The 21,910-nt window shown below is 42.1% G+C and overlaps 1 protein-coding gene across 1 annotated transcript in view; it reads left to right on the top strand.

The window, feature by feature from the left end:
- LOC109420568 (zinc finger protein 646) overlaps positions 1-20,679 on the top strand; it is a 38,957-nt gene extending 18,278 nt beyond the window's left edge. Inside the window, exons 13-24 of the mRNA XM_062847764.1 lie at positions 1,363-1,540; positions 1,595-1,980; positions 2,036-2,647; positions 16,321-16,950; positions 17,008-17,766; positions 18,231-18,872; positions 18,929-19,126; positions 19,185-19,469; positions 19,527-19,706; positions 19,775-19,975; positions 20,038-20,265; positions 20,337-20,679. Coding sequence (XP_062703748.1) covers positions 1,363-1,540; positions 1,595-1,980; positions 2,036-2,647; positions 16,321-16,950; positions 17,008-17,766; positions 18,231-18,872; positions 18,929-19,126; positions 19,185-19,469; positions 19,527-19,706; positions 19,775-19,975; positions 20,038-20,265; positions 20,337-20,616 — 4,579 coding nt within the window. The 3' untranslated portion in view covers positions 20,617-20,679. The remainder of the gene's footprint in view (positions 1-1,362; positions 1,541-1,594; positions 1,981-2,035; positions 2,648-16,320; positions 16,951-17,007; positions 17,767-18,230; positions 18,873-18,928; positions 19,127-19,184; positions 19,470-19,526; positions 19,707-19,774; positions 19,976-20,037; positions 20,266-20,336) is intronic.
- Positions 20,680-21,910: the final 1,231 nt, after the last annotated feature.

Consider the following 21,910-nt stretch of genomic DNA (forward strand, 5'->3'; position numbering starts at 1 on the left):
AATTTAGCACCAAACTGTTGATGGTCCCTCTAGCGGCCAAGTTGCCAACTAATCATATGAACCAAAGTTCTACATGGTAGATCTTATCAAGCCCTAAAACTTTGTCGAAGAAAGTATTGCGATAACTCTTAACACACCCGAGATAATAGGCCACACCCCCAAAAAGCCGAAATCCCATAAGCTCTTAGTCTCCTATAACGCTCACCCCTGTCTAGTAGGAGTTCGTTTAATAGGAGTCCGTTTAATAGGAATTCGTTTAGTAAGAGACTCGACTGTAGACCCAAATTCTGGCAAAAAATAATGTACAACACAGGTTGGAATCAAGCAACAGCACATTTTTAATATAAATAAGTTCACTAATCACACAGCCATGCGTCATTTTGTAGCAATAATTGATAAAACAGCTCACTATGACGTTTACATGGAATTGACCCATAATTACAGATGATCCATAATTATGTAATGACTGTATACCATTCACGAACAATAACAGTTGACAATAAACCAAGCGCGCAAGTATATGTACACAATTTGGCATCCTGGCGTTAGCTGTGGCTAGTGGCGCGTTTTACCCCGCATTAAACCTAAAATTCTAAAAATCAATCTTTTTTTCAAATTTGAATTTTTCAGTAGTAAAACATAAAACTGGTTTATGATTTCTTCCATTTGGAAGGAAACATGTTGGTGATTCATGTTAGTGCCAAAAATGTGTATTATAAAGTGTTTCGTGGTTAAAATTGGACTCTTCCTTAACGTGGGCGTCTTACCCCCAGTTTCCCTAGCAGGTGACTGCCTATCACTTGCTGCGGGTCAGCCAGCACTGCAACTCCAACCATGCGGGTCAATCTATTTTGACCCCAACAGCAAAGTTCACAAAATTTTATCACTGATCGTAACGGCGATTTCAAATGGTCGAATCTATAATAGTCAACAGGTTACGTTTCTAATTGGAACTGTACGCTGATTGGTGATTTTGGTTTCCAATTGGAATGTCGTGACAAGTATACATCCAGCTGAGACATATAAACAAAAAAGATCTTATTTTTTCTGCTCTAAAGTTTTGCTTTCTATCAAAACATTTGTTCTAGGTTTTGCGGTGAGTGAAATTTTCATTACGTTAAAGTTATCTTATCATGTCTCAAGCAGTACAATAACATTCAATAACTTCAACTTTGTAAAATTCGATTCTTCTAAATTTTAAATTGTTTGCTATCAATTTTGGTCATGTTTAATCAGTGTTGTTATTAATCGTAAACACCGTTTCATTTCGCTGCAAAAAAGTTTCTATAAAGACAATTGTATCCTGTTAGTTTGACTGAACACTGGTGCTGAACAGGTACTTGTTTTGCTTTTCAGGTGATGAAGAATTGTACGCCCTCGTAACGCGAAAAATATGGCCTCTACGGACACCCAAACCGAGCCAATGGATATTGACGACAAACTACAAACCTGTCGGCTTTGCTTAAGCGACGAAACGCTTAGAAATGTATTTGAAGAAAAGGATCTTCATCAATGGATTTGCGATTCTTTGTCGATTTTGGTAATGCAAGGATTTGTTCATCAGTGTTTCACATCTCATACGCACTTTTTACAGATAACAACCGAGGATGGTATGAGTCAATCTGTGTGCGCTGTATGTCGAATACGGTTAACCGATTTTCACTATTACCGGAAGCGATGCCATAGAGTGCAAAGCATACTGCAAGCTACGATTCCGGAACAGAGAAAAGATTCTGAACTGGCAAGCGCTCCACCGATTTGCCATGAAGTGCAGAGCGCTCTAATTGCCGAGATTCCGGAACAGAGAAAGGATTCCAAGCAGACAAACCCGTTAACACGATACGCAAAATCAAGCGCTCGACCATTCCAATGCCAAATCTGCCATAAGGTGTATAAACTTAAGCGACATCTAAATGACCACATGCGGTACCACAGGCCTAAGAATATATGCAAATGGTGTGGAAGAACTTATGCGGAACGGTAAGAAGACTAGGAAATGGCTGCTTGCAGTTTTGAATGGGTTGTATTTTTTCAGGAGACGTCTGGAGAGGCACATAAAGAAGTACCATACAACATGTGAGGACCAGGAAAATTTTAAGTCGGATGAAGAAGAGCTCACGGAAGTGGAAGTTCAAGAAATTAAAACGGAGCCTCTTGAGGGGGTAGAGCACTGCATAACTGAGATACAGGAACAACAAATTGAGAAAAGTGTTGCTTCAGGGCATATTGAGTGTTTTGCAAGTACTAGTAACGACTATTCAGCTAGCTTTGAGCATGGTGCTGAAAATATATCGTTTGTGCACGATCTGGGTGTTCGTCTCTGCAACACAACGGAAGAGAAGGAAACACAAATTGCTATAGAGGATATTGTCGTGGAAGAAGTTAAACTCGAAGTTCCTTGTGAATTTGATGAACCACCACCTGTTTTAACTGAGATTGATGCAAATGAGTTGGTCGACCGGAATACAAGCATTCAGGAGAAAGTTCAAAATATTCAGAAGATAATTGAGTGTGAAGATAAAGAAGTTCAGTGCGGAAAATGTGGGAAGACTTACACATCCGAGCGTTTACTCTATTATCACAACGCGAATGTGCATAGGCCAAAAAACTATGCGTGCCTTACGTGCGGGAGACGATTTCATTCAAAGTAAGTATTTTATAGAAATAATGTCTTATATTTTGACATGGAGATCACATAAAGAGGGTTTGATTGATTTTTTTTACGATTTTGCTCGAGAACGGATCAATGGATATATATTAGGGTGCCAATGGAATGTATGGGAAAAATTTGACCATCGAATTTCAAAAACGGGTAGTGCTCAAAAGTTTCGTCTCCTCAAAAAAAGTCCCCATGCAAAATTTCAGCTCAATCGGACTTCGCTAAGGGGTGGCCCAAAGCGGTCAAAGTTTGGCTGTTTTGAAACACGAAAAATATCCCAAGGTAGGGGTACATGAAAATTTCGAAATCGAAAATTTTTTTTTGATGCCAAATGCCTTAAAAGTGCATGAAACGTCGAGATCTGGTGTTATCTCAAAAAATTTTTTTTGGAAAAAAATGACTTTTTGGACTTAGCTCCTAGGAAAACTCTGAGATTTTTCCACGGATTCAGACATATCTGTAGAAAATTTTCCTAGTAGTTTCTATAACAGGTTCATTGAAAATTTCTCAAAGATTTTTCGGATTCCGCCAGGAGTGTTTTTAAAGAAAATTCTCCAGGTATCCTATAAACGGATTTTTCCAGGAATTTTTCTTAACTTTTTCAATAAATTCTCTTGAAGTTCCGCCAAGTATATTCCCCGGTACTCCTCCAGGAATTTCTTCAAGATTTCCTCCAGAGATACCATCAGGAATCAGACGGGAGATTCTTAAAAAGATCCATCAGAAACTCTTCAAGAAATTTCTCCATGGATTCCTTCTGAAATGTCTTCAAGGATTTTTTTTTCAGAAATAACTCCCGGGATTCTTTCAGTATTTTCCTTGAAATTTGTTCCATGGATTTTTTTTTTCTAAATTTCCCCTTTTTAAAAATTATGTGGAAATTCCTTCAAGGATCCCTTTAGACGCAGAAATTCATACAACGGTTATTTTAAGAATTACTCCTGCGTTTTCGACAAAAATATCATGTGTGTATCCTTTCAAGATGCCTCCACGCCCAGATATTTTCTGCAGTTCTTCCAAAAATTGAACATAAACTACTGGGCGATTTTTTGAATTTCTCAAGGAATCCCTTAGAAATTTTCCGAAGACACCCCTGAAAGAACACTATAATATACCTGGAGAGACTTTGTAGAAGAAATTATTGAAAAAATTCTGAAAGTTTTCCTGGAATATAGTCTTTGTAATAATTTCGGAAGCACTCTTACTGCCGTAATTCTGCAAAGTGACGTAAGCGACATTCCAAATTTCGACGTATTTTGCTATATATCTGGTGAAATAATAACCCTTTGGTTTGCCCGCTATATTAGGATCTTGGGATGCAAGATCTAGGTACGTGATCGCCCAGAAGTAAAGGAGGTGAAAGTTGCTGCGGTGATCGAAATTGTCTGAGGATGGCTGAAGGAAAACAGTAAGCCGAATCGTCACAACGTTTTAAACCAATAGTTTTCATTGGCTCACCGAGAAACATCAATGAAACAGATAAATATCAGTTAACGGTGATTAGCACATCCAATTGTAATCTAGCATCTATGTAAGAAAACTAAGGGAATGACCAACTTAGAGATGTGTAGTAACCGGTTTTAATCACTATATTGATGCCGTGATTAATGCAATAGAACGAAAGGAGATATAATAATTAGAGAATATCTCATTATAGACAAGTCACCGTAAGATTTGTAGAAAATCATGGCTTGAAGCTATACGAAAAAAATAACCTAGTTGAATTTTCTGGAAGTATTTTTTGATCTTAATTTCCAAAAAAAAACAACCCTAACGGAAAATACAATACAAATACTATTATCGTTTTTTTTATTTAATTTTCTACAAAAAGGACCATCCTTTTGCAAAATAAGTGAAGCACCCAAAAAAAAGATTCAAAATTTAAAAAAGAAAATAAAAGATTTTATGAATAATTGGGGATATGCCCGGGAGGGACAGGAGAAGCAGAAAATCGCAATGGTTGTTACGCCCTTTCCACATGTTGGTCTAGAAATATCTTAACAAAGTGTTACATGCCAATAAAGGATCATGGTTTTAAACTATACAAAAATATGACTGGTAAGTTTTCTGGAAATATTTTTTTGTTCTTAATTTCCATCTCAAAGAACCACCCTAAATAAAAATAAATGAGCCACCCCAATGAAATATTATATATATTCAACATTGAAAATGACTTACAGTTATATGAGATTTTTTAATACTATTATCTTTTTTTTTAATTTTTCTACAAAAAGGACCACCCTAATGCAAAATAAGTGAACCACCCTAACGATATATGATATATAATATGCTAGCAGTTGCCAACGATGATATAAGACATGTTCCAGTACTATTGCTATAAATATTTCAGCAACTAAATTCAAATCCTCCATTTCAAATTCATTTCACTCCCCCAACTCAAAAATTTTCTAAGTCCAAAAAGTCAATTTTTTTCAAAAAATTTTTTTTGAGATAACACCAGATCTCGACGTTTCATGCACTTTTAAGGCATTTGGCATCAAAAAAAAAAATTCGATTTCGAAATTTTCATGTACCCCTACCTTGGGATATTTTTCGTGTTTCAAAACAGCCAAACTTTGACCGCTTTGGGCCACCCCTTAGCGAAGTCCGATTGAGCTGAAATTTTGCATGGGGACTTTTTTTGAGGAGACGAAACTTTTGAGCACTACCCGTTTTTGAAATTCGAAAATTCGATTTTCATTGGCACCCTAATATACAGGGTGTTAGGTTCCCGAGTGCAAACTTTTTAAAGGGTGATAGAGGACCATAAATGGTGAAAAAAATTGTTCTACGCATATGGTCAAATCTCAACCGTTACGTAGTTATTGAACTCCCCATGTTTTTGACTCTTATTGCCTTAACTGGCTATAACTTTAAAATGGTCAAACTTATTGCAGTTTTTTTTACCCTTATTCGAAAGATTATTGAATTTTCTATCAAATGGCATCTTCGAATCGATTGGTTTAGTTAAATAACTAAGTTTTCTAGAGCAAAATAGCTAAAAATAACGTGTTTTAATTTGTTTATGTCAATTATCTTTGAAACAAGCGTAATAAATTAAAATTCTTTCTTTGGCAAAGTTGTGGCCCTTGTTCCATTCTACTATTCGTTCTCTGACGCCAAACTTCTAACTCTTATCGTTTTCTTGCAATTTTGATTTAAATGTGCGGCACAGTGCGCAAAAAGGTGCTTACAATGACGATTGCAAATTTATGATCTGAAATGCGACGTTTAAATCGAAATTGCAAGAAAACGATAAGAGATAGAAGTTTGATGTCAAAGAATGAATTGTAGAGTGAAACAAGGGCCACAACTTTGCTAAAGAAAGAGTTTTAATTTATCACGCATTTTTCAAAGATAATTGACAAAAACAAATTAAAACACACAGCTTTTAAGCTATTTGCTCTAGAAAACTTAGTTATTCAACTAAACCAATCGGTTGAAAGATGCCATTTGATAGAAAATTCAATAATCTTTCGAATAAGGTTAAAAAAACTGCAATAAGTTTGACCATTTTAAAGTTATAGCCAGTTAAGGCAATAAGAGTCAAAAACATGGGGAGTTCAATAACTACGTAACGGTTGAGATTTGACCATATGCGTAGAACAATTTTTTTCACCATTTATGGTCCTCTATCACCCTTTAAAAAGTTTGCACTCAGGAACCTAACACCCTGTATATATTGGATATAATGGATATATATTAGCGTGGTTCAAAAAATCGTTTTTGCTCCACACCGCTTATTCGATTCCTAACCAGATTATATGCCTTCTCCCAGAATTTGAGCTCATTTGCTTGAAAATTGAGACTGCACAAGCCCGTCAAAGTTTGTATGGGAATTACTATGGGAAAACGATGTTTTTCATTCAATCGACCGTACCATTTCCCCAAGTGCCCTAGTGGGTTAGTCGACCCTTGGTAATCCTAGGCCACTCTATCAGCTACAACATTGCCGAAGACCCCATTCAAATCAGACGCCTCATTAATTAGTTATCGATTTGTATCCAACTGGGCAAACTTTAACGGTGATCCCCCAGCTTCCCAGCAGGCAACATTGCTGCATATGGCGCCAAAGATAGCACACTGGAATCATGGCTACTATGTTTCACTGCAAAATGCAGTGCTGCCCACCGAATAGTTTAACCATCATGAGTAAAGATTTCGATTCTGGATAAATATCGGTAACTAATTCAGGCCAAACATGTCTAAAGGTCCAATCTGCAGAAGAGAGGCTCTCTTTGGTTTCTCTCTCTTTCGTTAATATCTCAGCTGTTTATTTGTATTTTGATTGCCTCCTTGCATTGAACGATGGTCAAAACAATCGTCTTTTGATTTGTACTGCAAAAATAATTGAAAATTGTACCATTACATTGCAATAATTGAAAGAGAAAGTGAACAAAGAGAGTCTCTCAAATGCAGATAGGACCTATTGAAATGTTTGGCCTGAATTAATGAGGCGTCCGATTTGAATGCAGTCTTCGGCAAAGTTGTAGCTGATGGAGTAGCCTAGGATTACCAAGGGTCGACTAACCCACTAGGGCACTTGGGGAAATGCTACGGTCGATTGAATGAAAAACATCGTTTTCCCATAGTAATTCCCATACAAACTTTGACGAGCAAATCAATTTAATTTTGTCATTATAGCGCGCGCGCTCGAAATACAACGAGTATTTTACCTTGTTTTTTCGCTGTCGCTTTCATCGAATCATACACCGGTCGACGCGGAAAGTGCTTTTTGTATAGTGGACAGTGAAGTTTTGACGGAAATAGGAAGAAAAACGGCTGAGAAAAGTGATTTTCATGTGGGCACGAGGTGCCAAAAAGTGCAAACAATCAACTAACAGAACGCCTCTCAGGCGGTTTCATTCACCGTTTCGGTGGTGAGAGCCGCGGTACACCCAAAGAGCAACCTTTGAAGAAAAATAAAAGTTCCGAAAAGTTTGGATTATTTTTTGGAATTTCCCAAAATTAAAAAAGTGATTGGTGGAAAACTGGGGAGCATAACAGTGCGTTCTGAAAGTGTGTGCCTACAGTGAGGCACGAAATTTTGCGAACACCTGAAATAATCACGGGAACAACGGGACAACGGAGAATAGAGTGTTTTTTGGTAGGGAGGAAGGGGCACGTTAGTCGTGCCGGTGCTTTGCCGTATTCGGGTGTCTCCCTCACCCTACGCGTGTGAGAAAACCTTCTTTCCCTTTAACTTTTCCGCGAGTGAATATTTTCCCGGAATCACAGTCCCTCGGAACATTGATCTGAGGTTTCGTCAAACGAGTTTCGTCTCCCGCCGTCATGGCGCTGGCGGCCAACTTCCCGCCCCTCATCGGGGACCCAGGGGGCCCTGGAGGAGGCGGTGCACCTTCGAACTGGGTTAACGGTGAGTACACTGGGGCTAGATATCCGTCCTTCATGGACCCGGAAGGCACATCAGGTCAACTCCAATACCTTCGAATGGCGGCTGTCTACGGAAACATACCGCATGATCCTTTTCTCCTCCGGATGTCGGTCGAGAGTGCCATAGGCGGCAAAATCGACGGAGCCTTCAAGGAGAACAGAGGAATGGCATACGTCCTCAAAGTTAGAAGCCCGGATCAATTCAGGCGTCTACTTGCGATGAGCAAGCTAGCCGATGGAACGGAAATCAAGATCATCGAGCATCCTACGATGAACCAGCGTATGTGCGTTGTCTCCAACGCCGATGTCACTAGCCTCTCGGACGACTACCTGACCGCGCAGTTGGCTCCACAAGGAATCAAAGCTGTTCGCCGAATTCGCAGGAAAAACACAAGCGGCGACTGGGAAAACACACCGACGATCATCCTCACGATTTCAGGAACGGTAATCCCTCCGCACGTCGATTTCGGTTGGTCGCGGTGTCGGACACGCAATTACTATCCGTCTCCGATGCTATGCTTCCACTGTTGGGAGTATGGCCACACCGGAAAGCGGTGCCAACAGCCAACTCGAGTCTGTGGAAGATGTTCCAGAAACCATACCACCGGATCCAACAACCCAGAAGGAGTCTCTATCGAACGTGCTAACGCAAGCCAAACCGACACCTCAATACAGACCTCCGAGCAGCCCATGCAGCAGTGCACCGAGGCTGCTTACTGCAAGCACTGTGAGACAAACGACCATCCGGTTTCAAGCCGGAAATGCCCGATGTACCTTCGCGAGGTGGACATTCAGAGAATTCGAATTGATGAAGGAGTGTCTTATCCCCAAGCTCGCCGGATCTTCGAGACCCGGACAAATTCGGCAAGCAGCCGAACGACCTACTCGGGAGCCGTGAATGCTAGCAAAGATGACGAGATTAATGCTTTGAAAAAGGACAACGCCCGACTCGAAGCCAACTTCAAAGCCATGGAGAAACGCCTCCATGAGATGGAGAAAGCGCTAAAGATTGGTAGTATAAGCGAGCGAATCGAAGTTACACGAAACCACGGCACCATCGAGGATCTCGTTCAACAAGTGGCCAGGCTCACGACAACCGTCGAACGCTTGGAGAAGGCTCTGGCCAACCGAAATGCAGAAATTGCTAAGAAGGACGCTGAACTGATGAAGCTACGCGCTTCTCAACCCAAGAGAGTTGAAACCCCGATTTCGCTCCTCGACGAATCTTCTTCAGACGAGCATACTGCTACCAGCCAACTCTTCCTCAACCCCACCGTAGTCGAGCAAGTAGCGGAATGGTGCGAAATCGATAAAAATGATCCGCTGAACATAACAGGCGAGACTACTGACCACGAAATGGATGGAGCAAGTGTAAACTCCAGTGAAAACCTGCAATCGATTCTTGCCACTGCAAGCGACTCGTCCATCACCGGCAAACGACCACTGCAAAAAACAGGATCCACAACGGATTCCTCCTCCGGCCCTTCAAAAGCCAAGCGGAACTCTAAGTCCCGCAAAGGCAAGGGTGGCGGCAGTAATTAAGGCCGCTCCGAAATTTTACCTACACTCAGTCCTCCAAAACGGCCTACGCACTATTAGTTTAACTGTTTTCCAACATATTCTCACCGAATATCTCATCTGAAGATGACCTGAACAACGAGCTGACTGAGTGTAGTACCAACCTACCCGAAATGACCAACACCACTAACGAACTGGAAGGAAGAAGATTGGTAACAGGGGCTTTGGACAGCCAGAGCCCCATCAGTGCGGACGTTACACCCCAACCGGAACTGGTGGACAACCTCTGGCATCCTGGCGGAACTGTTGCCTCCGGGACGCACAAGGGACTTCCTACCCATTCCCCGGTTTTCCCAGAAAACCACCCGTGTAGTCAGGGCCCCGTCGGTGCGGAAGTTCTGGCCGTACCGGAACCGGCGGACAACCTCTGGCGCTCGGCATGGTCTGGAAGAGGGACGCACAAAGGACCTCGGCCCGGTTCCCCTAAGGACTACGAGGGATTCAAGCTACAATATCCGTCAAAGGAAACCAAGACTATTCCAGCATCTTTGCTGTGGGAGCAGCTTGGAACGCTTAATTCTCCAAAGGACGACGTGGGAGCCAAGATCCTTCCAGGAAGACACCCCCGTAGACCCTGTCCTAAAACGAATTCGCTCATCAATTCCAAGCACATGCGTGAGCCGAACCAAAACCGGGGAGCTGAATACCAAGCTCGATCCGAAAATGCAACGTCTGAGTATCCAAGGGATCTTAACCTTAACCTAGGCTGTAAATCCCACCTCAGATCGACGGACACTCACTGTGAGATGTCTGGGCATCCCGGACACATCAAGCCGGGCTGTAAGTCCCAACAACAATCATCGGAAGACCCTACGCTTTTATCTCCACTTGGACCAGCTGCTTGGAATGCGCAACTCTACGACGAGCTTCACCGTGCACGCTATGGACATCACGCCGTGATCGTAGCCGGAAGATCTAACGAATATCACAAACATCCTCACCGGGATTCGAACCACCTGAATCCAGCAGTACCTGCACAACTCTGTCCAGCTGAATCAGCCCTCCACGAGGATCAACGACACCACCCCATCGGGAAAAAATTAGCCTACCCGAAACACGGCCACGTTTCTGAACAGGGCCCTCTTGGGCACCCCGGACGGCCCCGCCCGGGCGGTAAGCCCCATTTGCGTCCAACGATCAACACCTTCAAGCAACCTACCACTCTCGCTGTTCAGTGGAACATAAACGGTTTCCACCACAACCTGCCGGATTTGGAAATTCTGGTCCACGAGTTTCAACCGGTTGCCCTGGCCATCCAGGAAATACACCGCGCCACCCCGGCGACTATGAACAGCACCCTAGGCAAAAAATACAGGTGGTTCACTAAAACCGGCGCAAACATCTACCACTCGGTAGCGGTCGGCGTGTCTACGGACATCGCAGCCGAAGAGATTGATCTCGATACTGATCTCCCAATTGTCGCGGTCAGCCTTCCCTGGCCCTTTCCCGTTTCGGTTATCTCCGCCTATCTCCCGAACGGGAAGCTCCCGAACCTAAGGGATCAACTACCCAAGTAACCACGAAGCTGTATATAAGTGCATCAATTTGGCCATATATTTATATTTAAAATTGTGTAAATAATGCTGCACTACTTTAAACACCTCATTGAAGCAATATTAAAGTCGAAAAGGGCCCCACTAAAATTAAATTACTGCCACATATTGCAGCACGTTGACAGCCATTGCTAAAGTGACATAAATGCATGTGCTGTACATTTGAATTAGCACAGTTTAATACGTGCAACACGAAAAACCAAAACAAAAATCTATTTTTAGCACCGTTTCGTTATCGACGGTACTAATGCCCCCCCACATGAATGTTTTAACCATTTTTTTTGTTGTTGTGTCGGGAGTCGAACCAAAAGTGTTGAAGACCGCTAGATGAGTTCCATACGCGCTGGTGCCGTAGACCGTTTCTGCTACAGTGGTAACAAGAGATATTTAATTAACTAAAAGGAAACCGTTCTTCTGCCTCAACCATTTCAGTAGAGGGCAAAACGACTATGGCATATGTAATAGAATCCCTATAATCACATTCTGATAGATCACTGATATATACATATTGCATTCTAGAAGATATTTAACCAATATTAGAAAATTAAAACATCCTTCGTACACTGCTCATAACATTATGCTAATTGCGGTTTCCATCATTATTGGCATGTGATCATCAGAAAAGAAAAAAGGTCATCTTTAAAATGGTGTTGCTGAAGAAAGTCGTCGATCGGTGGTCCAAACGAAGATTAAGTTGGTCGGGAGTCGAACCAGAAGTGTTGAAGACCGCTATAGTTGACCGTGAAGTTGTTAGTTCTTCTTGATTTCATTTGTTTACCATTAGAGTCAAGCTTTTATAATTGTATTGTTAGAGCAACCTTTGCTATTTTGTACATTGCATTTATACAGTTTCTGCAGTGTTGAATAATTGAATTATCGTATATCACCTTTTAATTCACCCTAATGTAAAGAAAAAATGTAATGTATCAAAACATTGATAATGCCAATCTAAAGGATTATTGCATGATAAGTGTACAATTACTGCATTTCGCATTGAAAAGGTTGATATGCAGTCTAATTCGTGCAATGATATAATGCTTGTGGTTACTTGGGTAGAAGCAGTTCTACACAAGATCCCCAGCCCTATGGTGATGCTTGGCGACGTCAAAGGGCACCATCAATTTATGAATTATATTAATATTTTATAAAACTATTTTGGCAGATTAGTGCAGTAAATTTAGAATTTTAGAGCATGGGGCAGTCGAACTAACAATGCCAGAGGAAAATGTATCATCGACATCGCATGCAACAACAACCTTGCAATTCTGAATGATGGCACCCCCACCTTCATTCGCGGACAGGCAGAGACGGCTATTGACGTCTCTCTCGCCTCCGCCTCCATCATCAGCCGCCTCCGCTGGTGCGTGGAAACGGACAACCAGGGAAGCGATCACCATCCAATCATTTTAAGACTCGACAAATCAGTTAGCCCGGAAACCTCTCGCCGGCCCCGCTGGCTTTATGACCAAGCCGACTGGGCCCAGTTCCAAACTGGCATTGATTCCGGTATTGAACAAACACCCCCAGCCTCAATCACGGACTTAACTGCCATTATTACCCGATCGGCAGGAACATCTATTCCGAAGACTAGCCCAAACCCTGGCAGAAGAGCCCTCTACTGGTGGTCTCCCGCAACAAAGACGGCCACGAAAACCCGCAGAACGGCCCTGCGCGCCTTCAAAAGATCCCAGAAGAATCTGCCCGCCGAACACCCCGATCTCGAACTGGCCAAGAAACGCTACCAAACCGCCCGGAATGAATGCCGGCAAATCATTAGGGAAGCCAAGGAGAAAGGCTGGATCGACTTCCTCGATACAATCAACGAGGACCAGTCATCATCGGAGCTGTGGAGAAAAATCAACAGTATACAAGGCAAACGCCGAGTGAAAGGGTTCTCGCTCAAGATCGACGGCGTAACCACCCATGACCCCCAGACGATCGCAGATGCTCTCGCGAAATACTTTCATGGAATATCAGCCATCGATAAATACCCGCCAGCCTTTTTAAAGCGCCACCCGAACCCACAGTTAACTATAGTAAATTTCCCAACTACCCTCGACCAAGGACAACCCTTCAACCAACCCTTCTCCATGACAGAGCTCGACTATGCCCTGAGTAGAGTCAAGGGTAAAACTGCGGGGCTAGACGAACTAGGGTACCCGATGCTAAAGCAACTTACATACAACGGAAAAAGCAAGCTACTCGAGTTAATTAACCAAGAATGGACTGCCAGTACACTACCGGAGGACTGGAAGCACAGCCTTGTAGTTCCCATACCCAAAAGCTCCGGACCAGCAAACAGTTCCTCCAGCTATCGCCCGATAGCACTCACCAGTTGTGCATGCAAAATTGCAGAACGGATGGCAAATCGTCGACTGATGGAGCACCTCGAGTCCAACGGCCTACTAGGCTACCGTCAACACGCATTCCGGTCAGGATATGGTACCGGGACTTACCTAACGAACCTCGGTAGTATCGTTGACGACGCAATGAAGGCTCAGGAACACATAGAAATAGTATCCCTCGACCTTGCAAAGGCCTACAACCGAGCATGGGCCCCTAGCATTCTCAAGCAACTTGTGGAATGGGGAGTATCTGGTAACCTGTTGCGCTTTATTCAGAATTTTCTCACAAATAGAACATTCGAGGTCGTGGTTGGAAACCAGCGATCAAAGATCATGAAAGAAGAAACCGGAGTGCCTCAAGGGTCTGTGATTTCGGTCACCCTCTTCCTCGTAGCTATGAGCGGGGCCTTTCTGGTATTGCCAGAAGGGGTGCATATATTAGTATACGCAGACGACATCCTGCTCATAGTCACCGGAAAACACCCCCGGTTAATCCGCCGGAAGATGCAAGCTGCAGTGAATGCCATCACCAAATGGGCTGCCAATACGGGCTTCGACATCGCCCCCGAAAAAAGCTCAAGACTTCACATCTGCAACTCGACTCACCGCCCGCCAAAACACCGATCACGGCCAACGGAAAGACGATCGCCTTGAGGAATACCCTTAAGGTCCTGGGAGTCACGCTTGATCGAACGCTCTCTTTCCGTAACCACTTTCTCGCTATTAAGGAGAGCTGTGCAAACCGTGTAAATTTGATCCGCAGCATATCCTCCAAACGGACGCGCAGCGACCGCGCCACGCGACTCCGAGTGGCCGATGCTGTGATCTGTAGCCGCCTCTTCTACGGAATCGAGATTACCAGTCGAGCACAGGACAACCTTGTTAAAACACTTGCGCCGATTTACAACAATACCATCCGAGCGATCTCTGGACTGCTACCCTCTACCCCTGCTGATTCAGCTTGCGCAGAAGCCGGCGTGTTACCTTTCCAGTACAAAGCTGCTATGACCCTCGGAAACCGCACCGTCAGCTATCTTGAAAGGACCAAGGAAGACGGGCAGACTTGCTTCCTCGAAGAGAATGCGAACTCTGCCCTTACCGCTGTTGCCAACATCCAGCTTCCACCGGTGGCCGGGCTCCATCGGATCGGACCCAGAAGCTGGTCGGCTAAAAGACCCCAGATAGCTAAAAACATCAAGACCCGCTTCCGGAAGCAGTGCAATCCCACGGAGGTACAGACCGCGTTCAGAGAGGTCCTAAATAGGAAATTCAGTATTCATGAGGTCCGCTACACTGACGGCTCCAAGCTGGCGGAGCGAGTTGGCCTCGGCATTTATAGTCGAACTACAGAAATGTACCACAGCCTCCCTATTCAGTGCTCCGTTTTTTCGGCCGAAGCAGCGGCCATATTTTTAGCCACCACGACACCCTGCGACAACCCGATGCTGGTCGTCAGCGACTCGGACAGCGTTTTGTCTGCAATTACAAATCCGAGCAACCGGCACCCGTTTATCCAGAAAATTCAGGAAGCCTTAGAAAACCCATCTACCAGAACCACATTCATGTGGGTCCCCGGTCATTGCGGCATCCTCGGCAACGAGCGGGCTGATATACTCGCCGGCATCGGCCGTAACAGCCCGACACTGACTAGAACAGTCCCCCGCGATGATATTAAGTCCTGGCTTAAGGAGCGACTGTAGACCGCCTGGTCTGGAGCATGGCGCCGTAACAGAGAACTATTCCTCCGAAAAATAAAAAACACCACGAGCACGTGGCAAGATCAACCTTCTCGCCGAGAGCAGGTTGTCCTCTCGCGACTGCGTACGGGACATACGCGTTTATCACATGACATGGGTAGCACAGGGGGCGGGTTCCACCGCCAGTGCGAAACATGCGGAACACGGAACACTGTCGAACATTTTCTCATCAACTATCCCATCCTGGAGCACTTAAGAACGATCCACGAGATTACCAGCATCGACAGCACCCTCCAAAATGATACTGTGAAAGAACGCCAGCTGATATTTTTTTTGAAAGAAGCCGGCCTTTTTACGTTAATATGACCCCTGCAATGACCCTGGACTTGTAAAGGAATTCAAAACTACCGCATATCTTATCATCACGACCCTTGCTACGACCTTGGACTCGATACGGAACTTGCACACCATTTGACAGCCTAGCGACCAACACCGTAACGTAAACTCTGTTAAGATACAATGTAACTAAACCCCCCTCTCCCCCTTCCCACCACTCCACCCCCTACTTTATATACGGGGATGAACCAGCCTCGGGCTGAAATTCCCTATAATAAAAAAGTCAATAATAATAAACTTTGACGAGCTTGTGCAGTCTCAATTTTCAAGCAAATGAGCTCAAATTCTGGGAGAAGGCATATAATCTGGTTAGGAATCGAATAAGCGGTGTGGAGTAAAAACGATTTTTTGAACCACGCTAATATATATATTTGCTTTGGTACAGAGCTCCGACGTGTTTGTATTAAAAAATACAAGATTAGTCCAACATTTGGAAAAATTTGCTCTACAGCTTGGTGTAATTGTGTAAGATTTTATAATCAAGAGTATCTTCGTGCTTCTTTCTCAACCAAGTCATAATTCGTTCAATCGACAATGAATTGCCTTTAAATCAGTCGAATGAAATAAATTTTTACACCACTGATTTCAGGGCCAAGTAAAAATTTAGATTTTTGTTTTTGATTATTACCAAACCAATACCACATTTTGATCACCAGGCAATCATTTTTATGCAAACACTTAACCGTTCTATTTTATAGAAGAGATTTGCGCATACATTTTCGGACCAAAAAACATTTGAAAAAGAAAAAAGAAATGAATGATGCTGGAATTGCGAATATTGTCACGGAGCAAAATAAAACAGACATCGAACCCGATGATGACTTCGAAATGAGCAATAGCACTGGTTCAGTAGCAGATACCCGAAGTGATACATTTGAATCGCAGAGGCAATCAATAAACACCGAGTCAATCCAACCAGAAACATCGGATGAAATGAAACAGCAGCCAAACGGTATTTCTGATGGCACTCTCAGTTTCGAACAACATGGCTCTGCTGAAAACAATGGAAGATATGCATGTGCAAAATGTAATCGTTCATTCAGTCGAGAGTGCCAATTCAAAAAGCATATGAAAACTCACGACGAGAAAACAATCGATACAGATGATGGAAATTCGAGTATGACTGAGGAAGATGATGCAGATAGTAGGAAACCTTTTCCTAGTATTTTTAATTACATACAAGGACCTGACAGTGAGCAACTATTGCAGTGTGAGTTATGCGATATGGTATTTCCTCCGGTTAGGAAGAAATTACTGGCTCACAAACGACAGGCACATGGGCCGAAGACATTTTCATGTCCCATTTGCTATAAGCCTTTTAGGTTAAGGTGGGAATGTTACAGTTTCCTTAATCGCCTTTAAACTAACATATATTCCATTTTCAGGGATTCCATGGAAAAACACAAGCTAAAACATGGCAAACGTGGAACAACTGAAGAAAACATCAGTGTTGCCAAACCATTTGAATGCGATGTGTGTCATAAAAAGTTCTCTCTTTGGAAAACCGTATTGAATCACAGAAAATATGTCCACGGTCTTACTAAGTCAGATGATGAAGAGCTCACGGAAGTGGAAGTTCAAGAAATTGAAAGGGAGCCTCTTGAGGGGGTAGAGGACAGCATAACTGAGATGCAGGAACAACAAATTGAGAAAAGTGTTGCTTCAGGGCATATTAAGTGTTTTGCAAACATCAGTGATGAAAATTTGCCTAGCTTGGAATCTGGTGCTGAAAAAACATCGTTTGTGCACGATATGGACGTTGGTCTCTGCAACACAACGGAAGAGGAGGAGACACAAATTGATACAGAGGATATTGCCGTGGAAGAAGTCAAAGACGAAGTTCCTTGTGAACTTGATGAACCACCTCCTGTTTTGTCTGAGATTGATAAAAATGAGTTGGTCGACCGGAATGTGCCGTTTTCAAAAGAGAATTCTGTAGCTACTTTTACAAACACTCAGGAGGGCGTTCAGGAGAATATACAGAAGATGATCAAGATGATGTCAAGATGTCAAGATAAAGAAGTACAGTGCGGAAAATGTGGGAAGATGTATAAGTCCGAACGTTTACTCTATTGTCACAACGCGAATGTGCATGGACCAAAAAAATATGCGTGCTTTATTTGCGGGGTTCGATATCTTGCAGAGTAAGTATTTTATCAAAATAATGTGTTATATTTTGACATGGAGATCAAGTAATGATGGGTTGATTGATTTATTTTACGATTTTGCTCGAGAACGTAGCATCAGATCAGATATACATATTTTCCCCTACTGCATTGGCACAGAGCTCCGACGTGTTTGTGTAAAAAATCCAACATTTGGAAAAATTGCATTACATACAGCCTGGTGTAATCGTGTATGATTTTATAATCAAGAGTATCTTCATGCTTTGTTCTCAACCAAGTTATAATTCGTAAAATCGACAAAGATTTGCCTTTAATTCGATTGGTGCTTATGTTGACTGCAAACATTTGTTGATTACTGGTCCTGATTTCAGGACTAAGTTTAATTTTCTGATTTTTTTGATAATCATCAAAGCAATACCACATTTTGATCACCAGTCAATCATTTTTACGCAAACATTTAACCGTTTTCTATTATATTATAGAAGAGATTTGCGCATACACTTTCGAACTAAAAAACATTTGAACAAGAAAAAAGAAATGAATGATACAGGAACTATGAATATTGTCACGGAGCAAAATAAAACAGACATCGAACCCGATGATGACTTCGAAATGAGGGATATTGTCAGCAATAGCGCTGGTTCACTAGCAGATACCCGAAGTGATACATTTGAATCGCAGAGGCAATCAATAAACACCGAGTCACTCCAGTCAGAAACATCGGATGAATTGGAACAGCAGCCAAGCGGTGATTCTGATGACACTCTCAGTTTCGAACAACATGGCTCAGCTGAAAACAATGGAAGATATGCCTGTGCAAAATGTAATCGTTCATTCAGTCGAGAGTGCCAATTCAAAAAGCATATGAAAGCTCACGACGAGAAAACAACCGATGCAGATGATGGGAATTCGAGTATGACTGAGGAAGATGATGCAGATAGTAGGAAACCTTTTCCTAGTATTTTTAATTACATACAAGGACCTGACAGTGAGCAACTGTTGCAGTGCGAGTTATGCGATATGGTATTTCCTCCGGTTAGGAAGAAATTACTGGCTCACAAACGACAGGCACATGGGCCGAAGGCATTTTCATGTCCCATTTGCTATAAGCCTTTTAGGTTGAGGTGGGAATGTTACAGTTTCCTTAATCGTCTGTAAACTAACATATATTCCATTTTAGGGATTCCATGGAAAAACACAAGCTAAAACATGGCAAACGTGGAACAAAAGAAGAAAACATTAGTGTTGCCAAACCATTCGAATGCGATGTGTGTCATAAAAAGTTCTCTCTTAGGAAAACCGTATTACATCACAAAAAATATGTCCACGGTCCAAAAATGCACGAGTGTGATATTTGTGGATTTCGGGCTTCTTTACGGTAAAAATCTAAATTCATATCATACCAAAAAGTGTTATATAATCGTTTTGAATTCTAGTTCATCATTGGATTTGCATTTGCAACGGCATGCACGCCATGACGATAGAAAGGAAGACTTTTTGCGAACCCATGGAAAGCCTCAGGAAGAGAAACATGATGAAGTAACGAATAGCGAATCAGTGGAGTCTTCCAATCGAAACGGTCCACCAAAAAGAGATGTACGAACTATCTGTAGGAGGTGTGACAAGGTTTTCTATGATCTGCAAGCGTTTTGGACGCATCATAAAACTGCACATAAGAAGAAACTGAAGTGCGCCTTGTGTAACGTGGAGTTTGCACACAAGTATGGCATGCAAAGCTTGAAAATCTTATTTTTCAATAAACATTTATTGAATTTCAGGAAGCGATTGGTGAATCATATGTTGTCAAAACACAAGAAAAACGATGGAAGCTATCAACCGCTGAAATGCGATCAATGTGACAAAGTATTTTCAAGAACGAGCCAACTTACGGCGCACAAGGTAGTCCACAGACCAAAAATTCATAGCTGCAATCTTTGCTCCAGAAGTTTTTCAAGACCGTAACGAAAATTTAACTATCCTTATTTTTAACATTCAGGATTCAATGAAAACTTTTCGTAATTTTCAGACAACATTTAAAATCTCACATCGAATGTCATGCATTTGTGGGCGACGATTTTATCTTTCCCGCTAGCACCGGAGAAGGTTATGAATGTGAAATTTGCCACAAGGTGTTGCAACTCAAAAAACACATGAAGGGTCACATCCGCAGAGTACATGGATCAGAACTGCACAAGTGTTCCATTTGCAATAGACTTCTCAGGACACGGTAGGAAATAGTTATTAGATACAGAGATTTCAGTGGGTGAAAGTGGTCATTTCTGATTTCAGTGATGAACTGGAGATTCACTCGAAAGGTCATGACAATGCAGCAGAACAGAAGGTAGGAGAATTTGCAGGTAATTCAGAAGCTCAAGAAAGCTCCCAAAAAGAAACTCCGGCTGGTCTTCCGGATAATGGTCAAGCTAAACGGTTATCGCCGGAAAAGTACATCGAGGATGAACGGGAAGACGAGTTCTTCGAAAGCGAAGATAGTGAAAGTGAAAAGAAGCCCAAACGGTAGGTGTTCACATTGTTCACACAAAATAAGTTGACAATCTCTAGCTAATCAGAGGTCTTTATCATTTCAGTCAGAAGTTGCGGAGACATACGAAAAGATCGAGCAGAGCGATTCATACGTGCTCGGTGTGCAGCCTTCAGTTTACCTCCAAAAAGAAACTTGAGCAACACATCAAGACAAGTCATCAGGAAGGTGCCGGAGTCGAAGAAGAATCCCAATCTCACGTGAATTCCATATCAAGCTTAGATCAAACTGTGTCCATTGTAGCTCAAGAGGTGAATGTTACTGACACACCCGAAGGTCCCGTTCTTTTGTTTCAAGCAGAACAGTTCAAGATTGAGCCGGAGTGATACGTACAAGAAATGGCAGGTATCATTGGTCAATCTCCAATAAAATTAATCTTTCAACTTCAATTTAGCTATGTTTCGTTTACATTTTCATCTGATGTTTCGTTATGACTGTGCTGTTTTTGCTGCCATTAAAAGACTGCCAAGACCGAAAATACCCCCTCTTCCGGGTTACATTTTTATATGGACCTGAAAAAAAAAGTTCATCCGTAAAAGTAAGAATTAGCCTAAGCTAAAAAAAACGTAAATAAAAACTTAAAAAATAAGTAAAAAGAAAATCGCGTTAAGTACTGTTCCTTTGAATTCCACTAAGAATTTGCATCCTTTGACAGATACGTATTTCGACCTCAACTGTAAAGTCATCTTCAGTGTCTTGTACTTGACTGGACTGTACAAGACACTGAAGACGACCTTACAGTTGAGGTCGAAATACGTATCTGTCAAAGGATGCAAATTCTTAGTGGAATTCAAAGGAACAGTACTTAACGCGATTTTCTTTTTACTTACAGATATTCTTCTAACAAGTCCAGGTTAATCATCATCTTAAAAAAAAACAATCATCCGTACTCCCCAACTCCTACAAGAGCATTACGTAATTTGTATATGGTACCAAGTCCATATTCGTTTGTTTTATTCTCAAACGATTTCTTCAAAAGATACGTTATCAGAATGATTAGGACTTACAGAAATTCCTCTTGGATTTTACTTTAAAAGTTCAGATTTTTTTTCCAGGAACTTTTTTTCAAAAATCAGAAAATTTCTTCATATGTTTATGCAGGTATTACTCCAGGGATTACTTAGGATTTATTCAAAACTGTCTTCAGGATTTTTTTTCATAGATTCTTTCAGCGATTTCTGCAGAAATTACTCCACAATCTATTCCATGGCATTTTTCAATGAAAATATAAAGAAATTTTTCTGTTTTTCCAAATATTCTTTCATCGCTTCCTTGATTTTTTTTTATTTTTACAGTGGTTCTCTAAGGAATCACTCCATTTTTTTTAGGTGCAGGATTTCTTTCAGGAACTTCCCTAGGAATTTCAAGGTTTTCATGCACTAATATCTTCTGCTTTTGTATTAGTAATTCTTCTAATTCTTGCTGTGGTATCATCAGGAGTTCTTCCAAAGTTTCCTACAGGAAATTGTCCAGGGATCTATCGAAACTATATTAGGGAACGTCCATAAATGATGTAGCTTTTTAGGAGGGAGGGTGGGATGGTTATTCAGGAATTCCACCTGTACCTTCATGTGCAATTCCTGCAAACATCTTTCAAGAGAATGCTTCAGAAATTTCTCT

Source organism: Aedes albopictus, chromosome 2, assembly GCF_035046485.1.
Source record: "Aedes albopictus strain Foshan chromosome 2, AalbF5, whole genome shotgun sequence".
NCBI classification, from domain to species: Eukaryota; Metazoa; Arthropoda; class Insecta; order Diptera; family Culicidae; genus Aedes; species Aedes albopictus.